At 33.1% G+C, this 17,631-nt stretch overlaps 1 protein-coding gene across 1 annotated transcript in view; it reads right to left on the bottom strand.

Moving 5' to 3' along the window:
- Positions 1 to 17,631, bottom strand: part of LOC108903211 (sodium/hydrogen exchanger 9B1) — a 28,492-nt gene that overhangs the window by 5,424 nt on the left and 5,437 nt on the right. The window contains exons 5-7 of the mRNA XM_018705310.1: positions 13,579 to 13,760; positions 7,865 to 8,089; positions 3,704 to 4,173 (exon numbers count right to left, since the gene is read on the bottom strand). Of these exons, the coding sequence (XP_018560826.1) occupies positions 3,704 to 4,173; positions 7,865 to 8,089; positions 13,579 to 13,760 (877 nt within the window). The remainder of the gene's footprint in view (positions 1 to 3,703; positions 4,174 to 7,864; positions 8,090 to 13,578; positions 13,761 to 17,631) is intronic.

Below are 17,631 nucleotides of genomic sequence, written 5' to 3'. Positions count from 1 at the left end.
TGAGCAAGGAATTTGAAGCTAATTGGTAATTGCTGAAAAAGTTTAAAAGAAATGAAGTCTTTTCTGGTAATGTAGCCTAGAGAAAAACATTAGAAAATGTCAGGAAGTAATCTAATTTGTTAATGTTTTTAGAATTAATATGAAGTAGTTGAACATGTTTAAAGTAACGTAAAATTAAACTTTAACAAAATAAATCCAAAAGTAATATCAATGAAAAAGTCATGTTTGTTGTCTTTAAACTGTCGATTAAAATTATTTTTGAAATATTTGTTTTGAAATTCTATACGGATTTTGAAAAGAATCACCAATAATCTTAAAAATATTGTTTTGGTTACTCAATATTCTTTCTAGAATAGGAATTCTGATGAGCAGCTTTGATCCAATTAAGTTTATAGACGTTCAAAGTCTGTTAAAGATATTTTTCTGTAGCTTTTATAACGTCTATGTTTTCGTCATAAAATGCAATAAAATATCTACTAATAATTTTTTAAAGTTTTCAGCTTTTATTATATAATTCGACTATGGAGTATCAATAGTTTTTCCCTAGATTGACTTTGTGATTATTTTGTAATTATTATTTTTTCTTTAACGTAGAATATCATTTTATTCCATTCTATATAGGAGGTTAGTAGATTTATTTTTAATGAGAGGAACATAATTTTACGTTCTTGATACACAATATTCAATTAATGGATAAGTTGATTTGGGTTCAAGGGCCCTACGTAGCTAGTGAAGCAGTAAGCCCAAACTAATAGCAAATTTGATAAACTCATTTGCCGTATAATATTCAATTTATAATCGTTTGATTATACCGAATACCTACCTAATTTATGACGTTATTATGAATGTTGGTGAAACGGCTAAAATTGATAGAAGACAAATTCTTTGAAAGCTCGCCTTTGAATGAAAGTTATGTTGTCAGGTGACTGTTATTATTAGCTTTTATCATTTATGCAACTAAAAATACTACCGATATTACAATGTTAATGGGATCGCAAAATCCACATCTTGAATTTGAAAATCTTACACTGGAATTAAAATCAGTTTGTAATTATGAAAAATGAAAAGTATAAGCGTGGTTCTAAATACATTGATGAAAAAACCGACAAACAGTTCAGCTATTTAGATGTCTATCTCTTGACATGTATTGAATGTTGAGGTAAAGCCTATCTCAAATTTCAATCTTTCCTATATTGACCAGGAGATGTTTGATTGGTCGTTTTACTTCCATTTTGTCTTTACTAAACCTAATTTGTAACATCTGCATGAGAATATGTCATTTATTTTATATATACAGGTGTATCATCTGATGCATCTTCGCATATAATGTTTGAAATAAGCACTCTCATAAGTTTAATTTCTTAGTGTTACTTGCAAGATTAAAGGAGATAACGCATTAGGAGATCACAGTCCCGTCGCATGGTGGACCATGCTAGTCTCGATCGCACGCGGTGGAGTTCCTTCCAATGTTTTATAATGTACTAGCAACCCGCCGCGGCTTCGCACGGGCAAATATAAAATAGCCTATGTTACTCCCAGGAGATGTAGCTTTCGGTAAAATTGGTTGAGTAGTTTTTGAGTTAAATCGTAACAAACAAAAAATCAATCATCTTTCATCTAATGCGACCCTAATATTAATTTTAAAATAATTAAAAAATGCAAAACCTTTAAATTTAAAACAATATAGGTAACTACCAACAATGTGAAAACAAAACGAATTAAATTAAAGTACCTATGTTCAGGACTATCAATTTTAATTAATAAGTAAGTAGTTAGGTATCTAACTACCTAAAGAAAACAAACACGAAACAAAAATGCGACTATGAAGTTTTAAATGATTCACAATAAGAAAAAAACAAACAAATTATTAAAACTCAATGAAATAAAAGTATGTTTGCAAGTATCTATGTATGTTCCGACTACCTAAAGACAACAAATACAAAACAAAAATGTGACCTTAAAATATCGAACGCAATTATAACTTTCCAACAACACCCAGAAAGAAAACACAGTCGTCAGTCGTCACCTCCATTCGCTCCAAGTCAGTTTATTAAAGGATCACGCGCGCGTTATCGTTCGGCTTATTAGCTAAACAGTAGGCAAGACGGTGCGGGGGGAGGGTCGGCGATCGCATCAAGCGAAGCGAGGCGCTTGAATTTTATTCTCGCGTCCGTAATTTTTTTGCGATTACTCCTAAGATATTCATTTAAATTATATGGTGTAAAAGAGTAAAATAATGTGCATGAAATGCTTAAAGCCTCTAACTTATTTAAAATGATAAGGATTAATACCGTATTTGTGTAAATAGCTTTTACATTACCGCTTTATAATTGCCAATTTTTTAAAGTATTAAAATGGATATAGGTAGTATGTTATCTTTAACATATAGACATATGCCATCGCGGACTTTTCTGTAGGCATATATAAGATACACAATTCCACCATACATTGATACACTACATAAACTTTCGGACCCCCCCGGCTCGGACGCGAGGCGCGGGGTCACGGGGCGCCCGCGCGGCCCGGTCGAATCACGGCGACACGAAATTAATTTCGTTGCGCATTATTTTGATTTTGCTATATCTCCTAAGGTATTCATTTAATTTGCATGGTGTAAAGGGAAAAAATAATCTTCATGAAATGCTCAAGCCAACTAACGTATTTAAAATGATAAGGATTAATACCGTATTTGTGTAAATAGCTTTCCAATTACCGCTTTATAATTGCCCATTTTTTAAAGTATTAAAATGGATATAGTATGTTATCCTTAAGAGATAGACATATGCCATCGCGGACTTTTCTGTAGACCTATATAAGATACACAATTCCACCATACATTATTTTGTTATATCTCAAAGGGTTTAGGCAGCGTTTTCGTTGAAAGCTCCCAGACGGCTTATTTTTTTCCGACACCTCCAACAAATATCGTTAATGTATACAAAAACTTAACAAATTATATACTAAAACCTTCCTCGAGAACCACTCTATCCATTGGTGAAAACAACATGAAAATCGGTGCAGTAGTTTTTGAGTTTATCGCGAACAGACAGACAGACAGACGCGGCGGAGGACTTTGTTTTATAATATGTAGTGATGCATTCGCACTAGACATTCCCGAGCTCGTCTCGCTCACATCGCTTGCTCCTTCGACCTTTTGCAAAGAATCTTAGGAGAACGCGATGTGATCGAGACGAGCTTCCTCTTCCATAGAACTATTTTTTTTAACTACTAAAACAATACCGCAACTATTTAAAGGAGAGCGCGAGCAGGATTGTGTGCAATTGCCAAATTCGACTGATTTTGTAAAAGACCGTGATCAGCTGAGCCCAGAACGAACCACGATGCAACGGGACCGACGACTTTAAGAGAGGTCATGATCATAGTAATTTCACTGTATTCAGCAAGAGCAGACCCATATAGTTTTGGAATTGCAGTCTTAATCTGCATAATATTAGGAATAGGTGCTTTGAGAATACACTCAGTTAAGACCAAAAGAAGCTTGACGAAAAGAGAACTACTCACGAAAGTATATTTACAATTTATTACAGTATTCATGAACTGACGGAAATATAGAGATCATAGGTAAATTTTACTAATGACATCGTATTCAATACCTTAAAATACTACGAAAACAATATATTTAGGCAAAAATTAGATACCAAACTCTTTACTTTGAAGTTGACAGAAGTATTTATTTTCTTACCTGAACGATAGCTTTACACATCCAAGGTATGGAAACGAACACCTTCTCTTTCAAGTTCAAGTTGCACCCAAAACCTGCTAACACCGTAGACAGAATTTTCAAACACACGGAGGCTACTATAATACCCACACTCGCTCCCACCACACTCATGTCCAGCTCGTTGAACTTGATCCTGGAGCCGGTGATGCCGAACAGGATGGGCTGGATCACGAGCCAGAAGATTTCAAAGGCCGTCGCCGCGGGGTTCTCGTCCACCTCCCAGTTCTGCCTGGACCAGAACGCTATGGCCACGAAGGCTGCTGTGACGCAAGCGAGGGGTCCGGCGCCGCCGTAGCCTATGAGTTCGCTGCCCAGAACTGATGCAGTTCCGCCGGCTAGTAGGAGGAGGATCCTCAAGGGGGCCATGAAGGGATCGTGCCTTTCCGGGAAGTAGTTACATATCACGCCCCATGCCACTCCGAAAGCGATTCCTGAAATGAAAAAGAGGATCCTCGTTATACAGGGTGATTCAGTCATAATGTCATTAATTTTAACCACGTATTCGGAAGGCTTAATAAAGACAGAAAATCGGAAAAAAAAATTTTTTACTCGACTTTTAAAAATGAAGGAAATCAACCCATAACTCCCGCTACGAGGGCTGCCCTGCCGATGCCCGGATGCTCGGAAAATTTTGTAACGTAATGTCACGAACAGTTGTCGGCTAAAGGAACAGCGTTGCCAAGTTCAGGTTCAAGCTCGCCAGGTTAGTATTTGACATATAACCGACCACTTCGTACACTCGATGCACCTGGGCGACTACAGCTACTACGAAAACAGCCGGTATTTTAGATTTTAAATTAAATTTGTTGATACGATTTTCCTTTGATAAAAGACCGACAACTTTTTGCTACTACACTCGTATTAGTCTAGGGGCTAGGGGCCAGATAGGTTTCCGTAGCCAAACAGAATTCCACGGCTGCAAATAACTTATTTTTAAGTATTTTGACTTCTCGAAACCAAAAAACTTGGTGGCAAAGCCTGAAAGTGGTCAGTTTAATTGTTGTTAACAAATTGAATGTTTAAATGGCTGTAAAAAGTTTATTTTTATAGCTAGTACAATTTTTTATCTGTTAATTATTACGTTTTCTCACAACAAACATATATTTTTTTGAAAATTAAAAAAAGATTAACTTTAACCAAAGTTATTGCAAATTTAGTGCAAATATATTACATTTTCCGTCTCTGCGCGCACCAATTTTACCATATCTCTGGTTCAATTGGACGGATTGAGACGCACATCTCATTTTAAAACTTAAACTTTATTTTACAAGATAGGTAAGTTCCATTGATTAATTAATTTATTTAAAAATTAATGGCAGCTTAGAAAGTTGTGGAATTTCAACGAAAATGTTGGCTTTATTGGTTTATAAAACTTTTTTTGTTATTCAATTTTTATGAAAAGCCAAAAAAGTTACCGGTTATTGTTCCTCGCATCCTAACAATGATTTCATGCCTTGCTTGATTGTTAGAATGCAAAGAACAATATCCGGTAACTTTTTTGGCTTTTCGTCGAAGTTGAATAATAAAAAAAACCTTATAAACAATTAAAACCGGCATTTTCGTTGAAATTTCACAACTTTCTAAGATGCCATTAATTATTAAATAAATTAATAAATAAATGGAACTTAGAACCAGATATGGTAAAATTAGTGCGCACGGAGACGGAAAATGTAAGAAATTTGCACTAAATTTGCAATAACTTTGGTTAAAGTTAATTTTTTTTAATTTCCAAAAAAATACATATTTGTTATGAGAAAACGTAACTATTAGCGAATAAATTGTACTAGCTATAAAAATAAACTTTTTACAGCCATTTAAACATTTAATTTGTTGATAACAATTAAACTGACCACTTTCAGGCTTTGCGACCAAGTTTCTTTGGATTCAAGAGGTCAAATATTTAAGAATAAGTTGTTTGCACATCTGGCTCCTGGACTATATGGTGCACGTGTGCAAATTAAAACTGGGTTAAAAGGTTACTGAACCACAGGTTACCCTAGGTCGGAAACACGACGTACCGAGTTGTTTATTTGTCTCCGTCCCATTGTTTTTTTATGGAATATACAAGTCTCTCTTCTAATTGCAGTCAATATTTAAATACTGCATACAATTTATCCTCTCTTTATAATTTATCTAGTGAGTGTTGGTTTTTTATGACATTATTTCTGTAACGAAATTGAAATGGTTATGAAATGAAATTTAAATTATTTGAACTTTTGGGGTTTTGTAACTTCAATATTAAATCTTATTTAAAGTGAAACAGCTAATTTCTTTGCAGCCATAATAGTCACATTTGGTCAGATGAAACACACTACTACCCGCACACTACTCGTCGGTGGTATAGCTTTCAGAGGAGATTCGGTGTCAATGTCAATGGCGATCGTTTAATTGGGCCGCATTTTCTACCTGAACATCTGAATGGGCCGCGTTACTAATTTTTAGTAGAATTGTTTGAAAACCTTCCCCTTCGGGCTTACAGCAAATGTTGTTAAAATATTAAAATTATGATGCTAATAAAAACTGATTTTTGGCAAGGCATGCTCAGACCTCGAGGTTCTTGCTGGGCAACAATAACAATTTAATATGTTGATTGCATAAATAAAAAATAATTTATAGCATTTTAAATTATTATTGGCTGACGTGAGCAAAACCGTTTATTTATTGTCTTTATATGAGCGAAAATATATAAATATGGCAACGTTGCATCTAGGGCGCGTTGTTCATAGGTTCATATCGTAGCCGTGCATAATATTGTGACGTCAGCCGGTCAGTAACAGCCTGAAAAGGGGGTTAAATAATGATTTGAAAATATTTTTTTTCAGCTTAAATATGCATTTAAATTTTTTTTTAATCACGCCATCGTATTATACTCATTTTTCTCTATCTGCTCTTACAATTAATGGCATTATGACTGAATCACCCTGTATAGTGACCGTCAAAAAGTTTTCGTAACATATTTTTTTTCTATTTCTTAGATTAACGAAAATAAATATTGAGAACGTTGTAGAAATAATTAATAGTTATTAAAGTAAACATATTCAGTCATAGGTATTCTAATTGCTTCATTCATCTTATTGCTAACTTTTAATAGTTACTTCATAGATGCTCCAATGAGTATTACAAATAAAATTCGTCGGTTTGATTATACCGTTGAGTGATAACATTTTGAATGAACAAAATTATACAAGGTGTCTCTAAAGAGTCTGTACAACGCTCCACCAGATATAGTCAATTTAACTTGCCTTAGTTCAAAAATTGATAATAATGAACCTACAGGGTGTGAAAGTTGAACAAACAAGTGACAGTTTCTTTAACATCTTCCGACTACTTCGAGATAATTTCGTGATATTTCGTATCAGGGTTTTTTTTTTTGGGAGAAATTCGAGTCTATCGACGATTTCATTCAATCTTCTAGCTAGCACCACAAGTGACCATTAAGACACATATAAATTGCCTAAACTTTTTTGTGATACTGTGTAGGTCACTTTGGTTTGGAAAAATCTTTTCCCGCAAGTTTTCTTCTTAAAAAAGGTATACCTTGTTAATAGTATTCCTTTCATCGAAGAAGAACTATTAAAAATACACAAACATTAAAGAATTTAAAAAATAGCTCGATCTGATGATACTCCTTTGTTTCTAATACGAGTAAAACGTATTTTACCTTCTAGCTGATCATAGTGATAACCACGGTGGATTAAATAAAATTTTTATCTCGGAGTTCTTATAGAAGTTCCTCAAGAATCTATTTTGGGCCTGATACCGTTTATTTTATATACTAATGAATTGGATACTATATTACCCGAAATATTTCTTACTATGTGTTATTATTTCACTGAAATCTTATAATGAGTTAGAATACACATACCCTTTTCAAGGAACGCACTTATTTCAGCAACACCCTATATACTATGGTGTATCGAGTCTAGGTTTAGGTATGATTTGTGCCTATGGGGTGGATCAACCTTATTTTCAGATATTTTTATTATTAAAAAAAATCTATTAAGATGTATGGCAGGTGTTGTGAATACTGTGTCGTGTAAGAATATACAGCGTGATGATAAAGCTTTCTCTTATGAATACAGTGATGTAAGGTATAGTATATACTTTAAAAAAAGGAATTACCTCCTGCAATTGACAACAATCCGAAAATGATGTTGGTAGCAAATGAAGCATCGGAGAAAAGTATGCTCTTAATCACCCCGAAAACAGCCACAGAAGCGGCATCGTCTATGCTGGCAACGGCGATGATTAAGGTGGGGATACCTTTGGCAACGCCGTAGCTCTTTTCGCGAAGTCTCATAAGGCACGGCACCACCACTGCCGGGGAAACGGCGGCTATTATGGAACCTGTAATAAGAAGAAATTATTAAATAATCATATTTTGAATATTCCTCCATTAATAAACGGAGATGTGCCGGCAAAATTCCACCTTTACAAGAAGCAACCCTGTTAATATAGAGTAAATAATAAAGCGACAGTAATATTAAATTGTAATTTAAATTACAACCGTATTTTAATTAATTTGTATTTGAAGGTTTAATTTTATTATGAATAACGAACATTTCGTCAGCCGAACATAAATAGGGTAAAGGATTCCATACACTAAAAGTTTATGTATGAGGTCTAGTATGTAAATACAACGCTGTGCATGAACTTTGATTATTAAATTTCCATCAAATTTGTTGATTTGATTGAATTTGATGTCATATTAAAACTAACCATTAAGAATATAAATAAATAAAAACTGTACATAAAAGTTGTTCTAAGAACGAACTTAAAAGCTATAAGTTTATGTCTGGAGTACTTTGTTTTGTACCCACCTTCCATTTACTTAGAATATAGGGAAACATTAACAAAAAATTTTTGGCTAGTTTCACGATTTTATCAAAGCCGTTGTAACAACAAAATGATTTAATGCCTGCACTCTTTGTCCATGATAGGGGTGTAATAATTGTTCCCGTAGTACACGTCATACGGTACTGTTTGTTTTATACGCCAACTAAGTAACACTGCAAAACACAACGCATGTGCACAAGATGCACAGAGTTGGCTTACATTTATAGTTAATATTGTTGATTAATTTTCTCGTGCCTTCTAACATCCTTTTCAAAGAACGTACATATTTCATACCCTGTATAATCAATGATGACGTTTTCAAACTATTTTGATCAAATAAATTTGACGAAAAATTGATAGTCTGACATGGACCGTAGACAATACTAAATGGTACAGGTATAGGATATTTTTTTTTAAATAAAACCTCAGTAAAGCTGTCGTTTGTTTTTTCTTTATCTACATTTTGTAAAGATAGAGACTTTTTTGTTGTACAAATAACTTCATATCAATCCTTGACTGACTTCTGATTGCAAGAGCTTAATTATTATTGTTATTATTATACTCGACAGTATGGGCCTATTGCGAGGATACAAAAAATTTAAATAAAATTTGGGACACGTGGTGTTAAATGGGATGAGGTAAGCTCCATTTTCAATGGAAAGTATTATCTTTGGGATTTGATAGAAACGACTAATGACGTCATAAATTATATTTTTTCCAGAAACATACCCAATTGTTCAAGGTGTAAATAGATAAGTACAAAAAATTAAGAAGTGGATACCTTGTAAATTAAACGTAATCTTTCATTTAAAATAACCTCCCTCCGCTCATGCCTAAAAGTAATTTATTGCTCAATGGTTTGTCGTTGTTCACTATAAACGAATCATTAATATTAATTAAGCTAAAAATTTAGGGATTTATTTGGGAGTGCCAATTCTGCAGTGTTGGTTGTCTAAGCTACGGTCAGCAGACTTGTAATCATTTATAAAGGCTCTGTACAAAACTTGGAATGAGCGAATTGGCGATAAAAAAGTTACACAAGAAATTGCTTATAATGGTGGTCACTTCTACCCCTTGCAACCGAAAGGAAAGATCAATAAATTAATGCCTTTTCGAATATAGGAAAAGTGTACCTAATTTAACTCAATATTTGAGGAGAAAAAATAAAACTAAATTTTTCTCTCCCCGTTTGAAGAGCTATTGATACACGAGAAAGAAAGAAATTTTATACATGAAAGGTCTCAATTTTCAACCCTGTATAGTATTAATTTTATATACATTTTAAATATTTTAATCCTGTTTTACATTTACCAACTTTCGACTCAATAAACTTACCAAGAAATTAGTCTAAATATATTGGCATATTTGACCTTTCTAACATTGTATAAAATATAGTTATATGATTGCTATTATTAGGTACACAGGGTGGCCAAATGAAAACGAAACGGAGCCATTTTCAGGAACTGCGTCAAGATTGTAGAAAAACGCTCAGACCCGTCGCCGTCGATTTTAGTTTAAAGGGGGACATTATTTGCTGGTATTTTTTACTCTGACACTTTCACCCCCAAGCAAGTGTAAGCATCACCCCAAAATATTTAAATGGCATTGGGGGTTGAGTAATATTTCATTTGTAATATTTCTTTTTTCTCTTTACAACAGACTTTAAATTTTATAATTCCTCCCAATACTTATTAAGAATTTTGATTTTAAAGGTGAAACTTATGTACAAACAATTAGTTACGGTCAAAATATCAGTCTTTCGAGTTAAGTACGCCAATGGTATAAATTTAGTATTTCTTGCGTTACATTGACTTTTGGTGATTTGTTATCACTTATACACTATACACACAAAATGATCGTAAAATTAGTGGATTCCAAAGTATTTTCTAGTATTATTTGCAAGCGTTGTTTGGTAGTTTATTTAATTGTGTTTTTGAAAATTACACTATGGTTTATTCCATTCCGGAAAGGGTAGATGTCATTTCGCTTTACTTTATGAACAATAAATGTGCGAATAGAACAGCTCAGCTATTTAATGAACAATATCAAGAGCGACATGTCAGGAGGAAGTATGTTCTAGAGTTAGTAAAATAATTTCAAGAGACAGGGAACGTATCCAATAAAAAACGAGAAATTGAAAAACCTATAGTTAATGAGGCTAGTGAAGTTGCAGTTTTGGGGCAAGTTCATCTTGATCCTATATTAAGTACGAGGCAGCTAGCATCTGTATCTGTTATCAATCGATCTAGCATACAAACCATTTTGAAGAAGAATAAATTCCATCTATACAAAATACATTTAGTCCAGGAACTTCATGAGGATGATTATGATCGCCGTTTGCAATTTTGCGGATTAATGAGTGAGCGAACAAGGAACGATCCACAGTTCCTTTTGAACATCTGTTTTTCTGATGAATGTAGTTTTTTCTTGAACGGGAGGGTAAATCGTCAAAATTGCCGCTATTGGTCCGATTCAAACCCAAGAGTTTTTCACGAGGTGCATACCACAGCAACCGGAATAATTAAATGTATGGGCTGGAATTTTCGGTGACCGGTTGGTGGGTCCTTTTTTTCTACCTGGTAATTTGACTGGACAAATGTATTTGCAATTACTGGAAAATGCTATTGACCCTGACATTACTGATATTATTGAAAATGTTCTAGAGTATGATGAAGATCATTTGATTTTTCAACAGGACGGTGCTTCTCTGCATTATGCGTTAATTGTCCGTCAATATTTGGACCTACGTTTTCTACGGAATTCCGCGATTACCGGATTTATCACCCCTTGATTTCTTTTTCAGCGTCGCTGGAAGATTTGCGTCAAAGTATATGCCGTCGAATAACTTCGGAAATGCTTCGGAATGTGCGTGAACGTTTCGAACAAAATCTTTATTCTTGTATGGAAGCGGGCGGTCATCAGTTTGAACATTTAATCAAATAAGTAGTAAGTAAGCAACTAAACATAATTTAAATTTTGAAATGTAAATATTTTTCAAAGTATTGGTTGTAATTATAAAATTTAAAGTCTGTTGTAAAGAGAATTGTAAGAGCTTTCAAAAGAAATATTACTCAACCCCCAATGTCATTTAAATATTTTGGAGTGACGCTTACCCTTGCTTGGGGGTGAAAGTGGCGGAGTCAAAAATACCAGCAAAGAATGTCTCCCTTTAATCTAAAATCGACGGGTCTGAGCGTTTTTCTACAATCTTGACGCATATCCTGAAAATGGCTCTGTTTCGTTTTTATTTCGATACATATATTATTATGTATATTACAGATTAGGTAAATTGTATATTATTAAATCTATAAAATTGTATTAATTTTAGTACTGCAATTATGTGTTTATTATTATATTCTAATTGTTATTATTATTACATTAGTGTCTTTATTCCTAAAGTTGATATCTCCATATTTGATAAATATATGGCCCAATTTATTGTTAACAGTTTATTGGTAAATGGTTTAAGTTATGAATATTGACAGAAAATATTAATTTACTACTGCTTTATGACGAGACATATTGCGTAGAAAATATAAATTATCCTTAATCCCAAAAAGATGTGTATCAAATCAGATGTTAGATACTGAGGTTGCAAATTACCTTTTAATCTTACAGCGGAGATTAATAGTGAAGCCGATGTGATTGATTTTGTTGGCTAGTTAAATGCCAATAAAAAAATAAAAATGCGTAACATTTTATTGTAGAACTTTGGTCTGGGATTACAAGAACGATATGCTAATTGTCAGATATGAATTAAAGAATTTTATCAAGGAAAATATATGAAATATGAAGTGTGTATCTCTTTAAATATAAACAAATCACAATCTGTAATCAAATGAAAATATTTTCAAAAAAGATGTAGATACACATACTTGGCAAGAATGTCATTACAAATAATACAGAGTGTTACAAATAACGAATTGTTTGGCAGAAAAAAATTTGACTTTCCTTATACCATTTCTTATTTAGGTGCTTCATTTCGAATATAAAAAGTGTCAAAATTGCAATTAAAAAAGAGATTTTTATTAATAACTCCGTTGTTTTCAAAAATATTCAGATGAAATTTTACACTGACTTGTACTTTATGAAGACACATCTTTTGTGTAGTTTTGGTAAAAAAATCCTCAACAGAGGAAAGGGGGGGGGGGTCGTAATACCTATTGTATCCCTCGGTTGTAATTCAAAGTTCGATTTTTAAATCAGAAACTTCCTTACTCTATTTTTAGCACTTGCAAAATTTTAATTTAGGTTTTGGTATACAAGATTTTGTAAAAGTTTTGATATTGATCCACCTTCTGTTGTTAAAAACTTAACGGACTAAATGTTCGCGGATAGTATCAATCAATAGTATCCTTCTAATTTACATTTTTATTTGTTTAACATATCTGGTATAAATTATTAATTTCAACATTCATTTATTATTTCTCTCTTGTTTGAACTGGAATTAAGTTAACTTAAAATCTTAAAGCTATTCAATATTCTCAAGGTAGATTAAGTGAATTGGGATTACGATTCAACAAAGACCTTGTCCCCATTAAAGTCAATATTTCAAAATACTGAATTCTTTGTAGAATGCAAAGGTCATTGTCTAAAACAAAAGAACAACATACCCAAAGAAACAACACTAGGTACCTGATGAACCATTATTCATAAGCATGCGCTGGAAAGAGTTGGGGGTCAATGGGAACTACTGCTCCCCTTTCCTCCGTTCGCTAAACGACTATTTTGCCCAAAATTACACAAAAGGTGTGAACAAGCAATCTTCTTTAAATTGTAATTTTGACGGCCCGTATCATGAAAAATAGATACGTAAATGAAAAATGGGATAAGGAAAGTTCCATTATTTTTTAAGAATCTGTTGATTCTACTTTAACTTTACAAATTGACTGTGTGAGAGAAATGATATATTGGTATTTTAGTGGAATATCTAATATCTAATATCTAATTGTAAAAATAATGCAAGTATAATAATTGTTCATCGAATAAACAATTCTTACCTAGAAGTAGTGCGTAGGTCCACGATAGATCTAGGAAAAATTTCGATAAAACCATTATGGAACACATTTCCACGGTAAATGGTATCAGGGACAACTTAAGCACAGGGATGGTCAGTCTTTTTAAAGCCACAGGGTCTACATCTAACCCTGCTCGGGTAAGGATAATCACTAGTGCAAGGTGGCTGTAAAAAATAAAAAATTGTAAAACAAGCTTCAATTTTGTTATACAGGGTGTTTTTAAATGAAGTAGCAAAAATGGTACCAGTGAATGTAGAGCCAAAAAATAAGAGAATTGAAGTAAAAATAACTTATATGAAAGTTGCACTCCTGCGGCGATATATCCTCTTAAAGGAGGGGATTGAAATTCACATTTTAATTTTTTTCTTTAACATGAGGAATGCTAGAGACACAAAACTTAGTATGAGCATCCTACTAATAAAGAGACAACTTTTCAAATTTTTTTCGATCATTGACGTATTTTATAAAGGAGTGAAACAGTCAACCCCATTGCAATATTTTATTAGAAATTTCTAATATGAAGCAAATTATTTATTTAAAAATATTTTTTGGGAAGGCTGATTTATTGCGCAACTTTTTTACCTCCTGTAATTTTTTGAGAAAACCGATAGTTTTCTAGTAAAAAAGTTAGATGCGTCATCGTTCACTAAAGGGGTAATTGCGAAAATTTGTAAAAACAAAGTAAGCCAATGTCATAACACATAAATTATTATTTATCATATTAATAAATTGACACTTTCTGACAATAAGCTCGTAATTTAATAATAACATTAAGAATAATTTGCCATTAGTTAATGAAAAATATGACTATGGGACATGTATTAGGTAAAGTTATTCATCTGAAATAAAATTTAATACAAACGAAAAACAATAATTTCCATTTTGCTGCAAGCATAACCTAATACGTCTGTTGAAGTTATAACGCACTCGCACAAACAGTTCTTGGTTATTACGAAGGTTATCTGCTGCCTGAAATATTCTTAAGCGTAGTTCTTCTAAGGAAGCAACAGGAGTTGCATAAACAATACTTTTTATGTGTCCCCAAAAAAGAAATCCATAGGCGTTAGGTTAAATTTAACCATTCCCTAACGGCAAGTGTACTGTGTGCCCCATCGTGCATATATCACATCACCTGACGTGTAGCGAGGGGTACATCCTCAAGTAATGTTGGAAGATTTTCGTTAAAAAATCTAAGATACTCGGCCGCTCCGAGCCCGTGTGGAAGAATAAAAGAACCTACTACAGTATTTCCTACAATTCCCATCCAAACGTTTAAACTGAAATTATGTTAACATCTTGAAACAGATATTTCATGACTATTTTCTTCCAACCGTGAATGAACCTTATGAAGGTTTACTGCACCTACTCTAGGAAAATTTACTTTATCGGTGAAAAGTATATTCATTAGGAAATTTAAGTCATGCCTGGAAATATTAATGTACCATTGACAAAAATCCACGCGGTTAGGTAAATCAGGGTCATTCAATTCTTGCACGGATTGATGGTAAAAAGGGTATAAAAGATTTTCATGAGCTACATTCCACTTGCAGTTGTTTGGACACTTGTCTTGTGCTTGTACCANCCACAGGGTCTACATCTAACCCTGCTCGGGTAAGGATAATCACTAGTGCAAGGTGGCTGTGAAAGATAAAAAATTGTAAAACAAGCTTCAATTTTGTTATACAGGGTGTTTTTAAATGAAGTAGCAAAAATGGTACCAGTGAATGTAGAGCCAAAAATAAGAGAATTGAAGTAAAAATAACTTATATGAAAGTTGCACTCCTGAGGCGATATATCCTCTTAAAGGAGGGGATTGAAATTCACATTTTATTTTTTTTTTTTAACATGGGGAATGCTAGAGACACAAAACTTGGTATGAGCATCCTACTAATAAAGAGACAACTTTTCAATTTTTTTTCGATTATTTTCATATTTTATAAAGCAGTGAAACAGTCAGCCCCATTGCAATATTTTATTAGAAATTTCTAATATGAAGCAAATTATTTATTTAAAAATATTTATTGGGAGGGCTGATTTATTGTGCAACTTTTTTACCACCTGTAATTTTTCGAGAAAACCGATAGTTTTCTAGTAAAAAAGTTAGATGCGTCATCGTTCACCAAAGGGGTAATTGCGAAAATTTGTAAAAACAAACTAAGCGAATGTCATAACAAATAAATTGTTATTTATCATATTAATAAATTGACACTTTCTGACAATAAGCTCGTTATTTAATAATAACATTAAGAATAATTTGCTATTAGTTGATGAAAAATATGACTATGGGACATGTATTAGGTAAAGTTATTCATCTGAAATAAAATTTAATACAAACGAAAAACAAGAAATGCAAAATTAAATTTAAAGAATATTCTCGAAATAATTTCCATTTTGCTGCAAGCATAACCTACCTAATACGTCTGTTGAAGTTATAACGCACTCGCACAAACAATTCTTGGTTATTGCGAAGGTCATCTGCTGCCTGAAATATTCTTAAGCGTAGGAAGCAACAGGAGTGGCATAAACAATACTTTTTATGTGTCCCCATAAAAAGGAATCCATAGGCGTTAGGTTAAATTTAACCATTCTCTAACGGCAAGTGTACTATGTGCAGGCGCCCCATCGTGCATATACCACATCACCTGACGTATAGCGAGGGGTACATCCTCAAGTAATGTTGGAAGATTTTCGTTCAAAAATCTAAGATACTCGGCCGCTCCTACAATTCCCATCCAAACGTTTAAACTGAAATTATGTTAACATCTTGAAACAAATATTTCATGAGTATTTTCTTCCAACCATGAATGAACTTTATGAAGGTTTAATGTACCTACTCTAGGAAAATTTGCTTCATCGGTGAAAAGTATATTCATTGGGCTGAATTTTACCAGTTTCGCGAAGCCTTCTGTCCACCGAAGCCAATGTTTGTCTATGAGGAATCGGTTGGTTTGGATATCTTTGGTGGTACAATCTTACTGCAGCGTTGTTATTTTTTCTGGATTCGAAAGACACTTGGAGCATGTCGACATATTCGTCATTGGTATAAATATTATTTGCTATAATTATTCTGATAATAAATTAATCAATTGGTACTAATTATTGATTGACAGAAAGTGTTAATTTATTAATATGTTAATTAACAATTCATTTATTATGACATCCGCCTACTTTATTTTTAAAATTTTTCGCAATTACCCCTTTAGTAATTTAAATAAACGATGACGCATCTAATTTGTTTACTAAAAAACTTTCGGTTTTATCGAATGTATAGGACGTTAATGATATGCTCTGTCAAACTTTAGTGGTCTACATAAAAAATCTATAAGAAAATTCCTATCAATATGTGTCCAGAAACACTTTTTGAAATGTCATAACATGATGTGATTTATTTTTTATTTACGTCCAAATTACAAATTATCCATTTTAACGAAGCGTGCTTTGAAAACAAAACATCCAATGATTACATAGCCACACACAAAAAAAAAAGTTGGGTATACTTTTTATGCGATATATATTTTTCGTAGTAAGTTGGCCTCCTGAACACGAATCTAGGGTCAGAATTGGCCCATCACGTCACAATTTTTTCCTAACCTCAAAAAACTTGTGAAAAATAGTGAAAATTGATGAAAATTTACTGGGAAAATTTGGAAAAAATTTTATTTCCACATCAAATAGTACATTTTTATGTAAAAGACTCTACTGAATTCAAATCCGCTGTAAGAATTGAGCTAGAACGTGTGGTTTTTCTTTCTAACCTCAAAAAACCGAGCAGGAATCGCTATTTTCAAATTCTGAGCGGATTTTGACCAGATTTTGTATAAAGGTGTTTTTTGGGTCGCTGATTACGAATATGAATTCACATTGTTAAAATTCAAGATGGCTGATCCAATATGGCGGGTGTACTTTTTTGAAATCCACCGATTTCAGTAAAATTTGGCATCATAAGGATTGCTGGTTGATCTCACCTTCATTAATCACACATCTGGAGCCAGATTTTCATAAATCAAGGTAAAAGATTCCACTCCGTCTAAAAAT

Source organism: Anoplophora glabripennis, unplaced genomic scaffold (genome assembly GCF_000390285.2).
Source record: "Anoplophora glabripennis isolate ALB-LARVAE unplaced genomic scaffold, Agla_2.0 scaffold114, whole genome shotgun sequence".
Lineage (NCBI taxonomy): Eukaryota > Metazoa > Arthropoda > Insecta > Coleoptera > Cerambycidae > Anoplophora > Anoplophora glabripennis.
The sequence above is the reverse complement of the archived record's forward strand: the minus strand, read 5'-3'. Positions and strand labels throughout refer to the sequence as shown.